Here is a 2500-nt window from a genome sequence, read left to right on the forward strand (position 1 = left end):
TTTGATAATGAAGAACAGGGCCTTTCTAAGGGGAGTAATGGAGGGCACACTGTTAAACAGCTTGCATACATTCTCACCTTTTTCCTTTTTTCTACCCTGACACCCACTTTCCAGGGTACATCAGCATTAAGTGACACTGTAATCATAAATTGAAAATGATACTTCCAGAGGAATTGGCAAACTTGACATTTCATTATATTTGTTAACACATGCCACAAATGATTGTTAGTGAGGAAATTCCATTTCCCTCTCTCCATCTCCAATCAGATTTAATTTGAAAATTTTCAGCCTCCTCCGGCTAATTTGCAATTAAGACAATTTTGTTTGAATATGTAGTAATGTCATTACCATTCCACCAAATTAGCAAGGAGACTAAAGGTCAGTGTAAAATTTTCCAGCTGGCTGGAGCCTCTCAGCTGAGATTTGGGACTATGGAAAAAAAAAAAAATTCTGGCAGCAACAGAATAGCAACTTCCTTGAAGTCCTGTTGGTTGGAAACATTGCATCCTTCATTATTGCTGTTGTTGTTGCCTCACCGGGGGCTAGACCTGTTTAACAACAGGGGCAGTCAATAATCAGCAATTGGCTTTTATTTAAGGAAATATACTTTTCGCTGAAGTCTGGTAGGACAAGAAGGAGTTAGTCCTAAGTAACATTGCAGGAGATTATTAGATAACCTCTAACAGCATCCTCTAATTAGAGTTCTTATGATACAATTTCATCCTGTAATTAGTTGAGATTGGCTGCTTCCTTTTGCAGCTTATTAGTGGCAACACAGCTGTAGAAGTGAATCCACTCTCATTTGTCAAACCTTTTTAAGTCTTTTTCTCTTGTCTCTACCTTTTTCCTGCCCTTCTCTTGGGCCTTTGCAGCTAAATCTGGTGTCTAGTGTCACCATGTCGAAGAACATGTTGGAGACATCCCCACAGAGCTTACCTCAAACCCCTACCACACCAACGGCCCCAGTCACCCCGATTACCCAGGGACCCTCAGTAATCACCCCAGCCAGTGTGCCCAATGTGGGAGCCATACGAAGGCGACATTCAGACAAATACAACATTCCCATGTCATCAGGTAGGATATGAATGCTCAGTAGAGCTCTTTTACTTTGGGAGAGGAAAACTGTAGTCGAAGCAACTGTACATGAGCCATTCCAGAGCACATGGAAACTCAAGTCATGATTTATGGAGTGATAATTGTTTTATTCCTGGTAACTGTGGATAGGGGCGATTCCCTGAGCACATCATGATGGATCGTTCTGAACGGTTGTTCAGGAAAGGGAGCTCTCCCCGTTAGAGACCCTGAGAGGTGTGTGGTCAGGATAGCCCAGACGGTCACCTCGAGGTTCGGGGAGGCCCTTGGATCTCCGAGGGAGGACCGTAGCCAGACAACATGTGAGAGTGACGCTAGGGGAGGAGCCCTAGGAGGACGGACGCGAAGCACCGATGCTTTACGCAAGACACTTTAGGCCTTCCACGACTCAGCCCTTGCCAAGGTGCCACCACAGCTCCTGATGCCCACACTTTGCTTAAGATGCGTACGGGAGGCCAAGTTTGCATGGCACACAAATGTCCCTTCTCTCCCTCTCGTCCCCCCTCCTGTTCCCCCCCACCCCCGTCCCCTCACCCCCTGCCCAGGGGCATCTGGATAATCACAGTCACACATTGTAACCGTTATTAACCCAGAGGGCGCCCCCCCCCCGGTTTTTTTTTGTTGTTGATTTTTTTTTTTTTTTTTTTTTTTTACAAAAAGTGAAGTTATTTTCAACATGGGCGCTTGTGAGGATTTCACGTTTCCTTTGTTAGATGGCCACAGATGCCGAGAGAGATGATCCTGTTGTTCTTCAGGGAGTCCTAGACGAGCAAAAGCAAAGATTAGGGCAGGGGGGCAGAAGTCCATGTAAGAACATGCCTAAACCACCCGCTTAAAAGAGGACCTGGCTGTTGGAAAAAATCCTCAGGCCAGCTGGTCGCACAGCTCCTGAAGGACCGCGAACAACTAGGGGACGCTTCATTTGCACTTGACGTCAGAAATGGCCTTTTCCATATAATTCAATTCCACTGTCATGCTTTGTGCTTTCACTAGTCAGTGGCTCTCTCACTGAATCACTTCACCAATACTAGGGGAAAATATGAAAAATCAATTATATGCCTTGTGAATTATTAGCAGAATTAACACCTAGCTTTTATTTTTATAGAGATTGCCCCAAACTACGAATTTTATAAAAATGCAGATGTCAGACCTCCATTTACTTATGCAACTCTCATAAGGCAGGTAAGTCGAAGGAAAATTAACTTTGCCTGATTAAATTAAAATTCATTAATGCTTAAAGTGAGGCTTGGATGAGAAAGTGTCATCCAGCCTAGTTAGTAAACCATTATTTTATGTCACTATGTATCTTGTCTCATTTCAGGCTATCATGGAGTCATCTGACAGGCAGTTAACACTTAATGAAATTTACAGCTGGTTTACACGGACATTTGCTTACTTCAGGCGAAAT

General features: G+C 43.9%; 1 protein-coding gene across 10 annotated transcripts in view; it reads left to right on the forward strand.

Moving 5' to 3' along the window:
• FOXP2 (forkhead box P2) overlaps positions 1 to 2500 on the forward strand; it is a 560309-nt gene that overhangs the window by 523527 nt on the left and 34282 nt on the right. For all 10 annotated transcript variants that reach the window (XM_055314791.1, XM_055314793.1, XM_055314790.1 and 7 more), the window contains 3 exons: positions 873 to 1074; positions 2198 to 2274; positions 2414 to 2500. The exon at positions 2414 to 2500 is cut by the window's right edge and continues 15 nt beyond it. In XM_055314791.1, coding sequence (XP_055170766.1) covers positions 873 to 1074; positions 2198 to 2274; positions 2414 to 2500 — 366 coding nt within the window. The remainder of the gene's footprint in view (positions 1 to 872; positions 1075 to 2197; positions 2275 to 2413) is intronic.

Source organism: Nyctereutes procyonoides, unplaced genomic scaffold (assembly GCF_905146905.1).
Source record: "Nyctereutes procyonoides isolate TBG_1078 unplaced genomic scaffold, NYPRO_anot_genome, whole genome shotgun sequence".
NCBI lineage: Eukaryota > Metazoa > Chordata > Mammalia > Carnivora > Canidae > Nyctereutes > Nyctereutes procyonoides.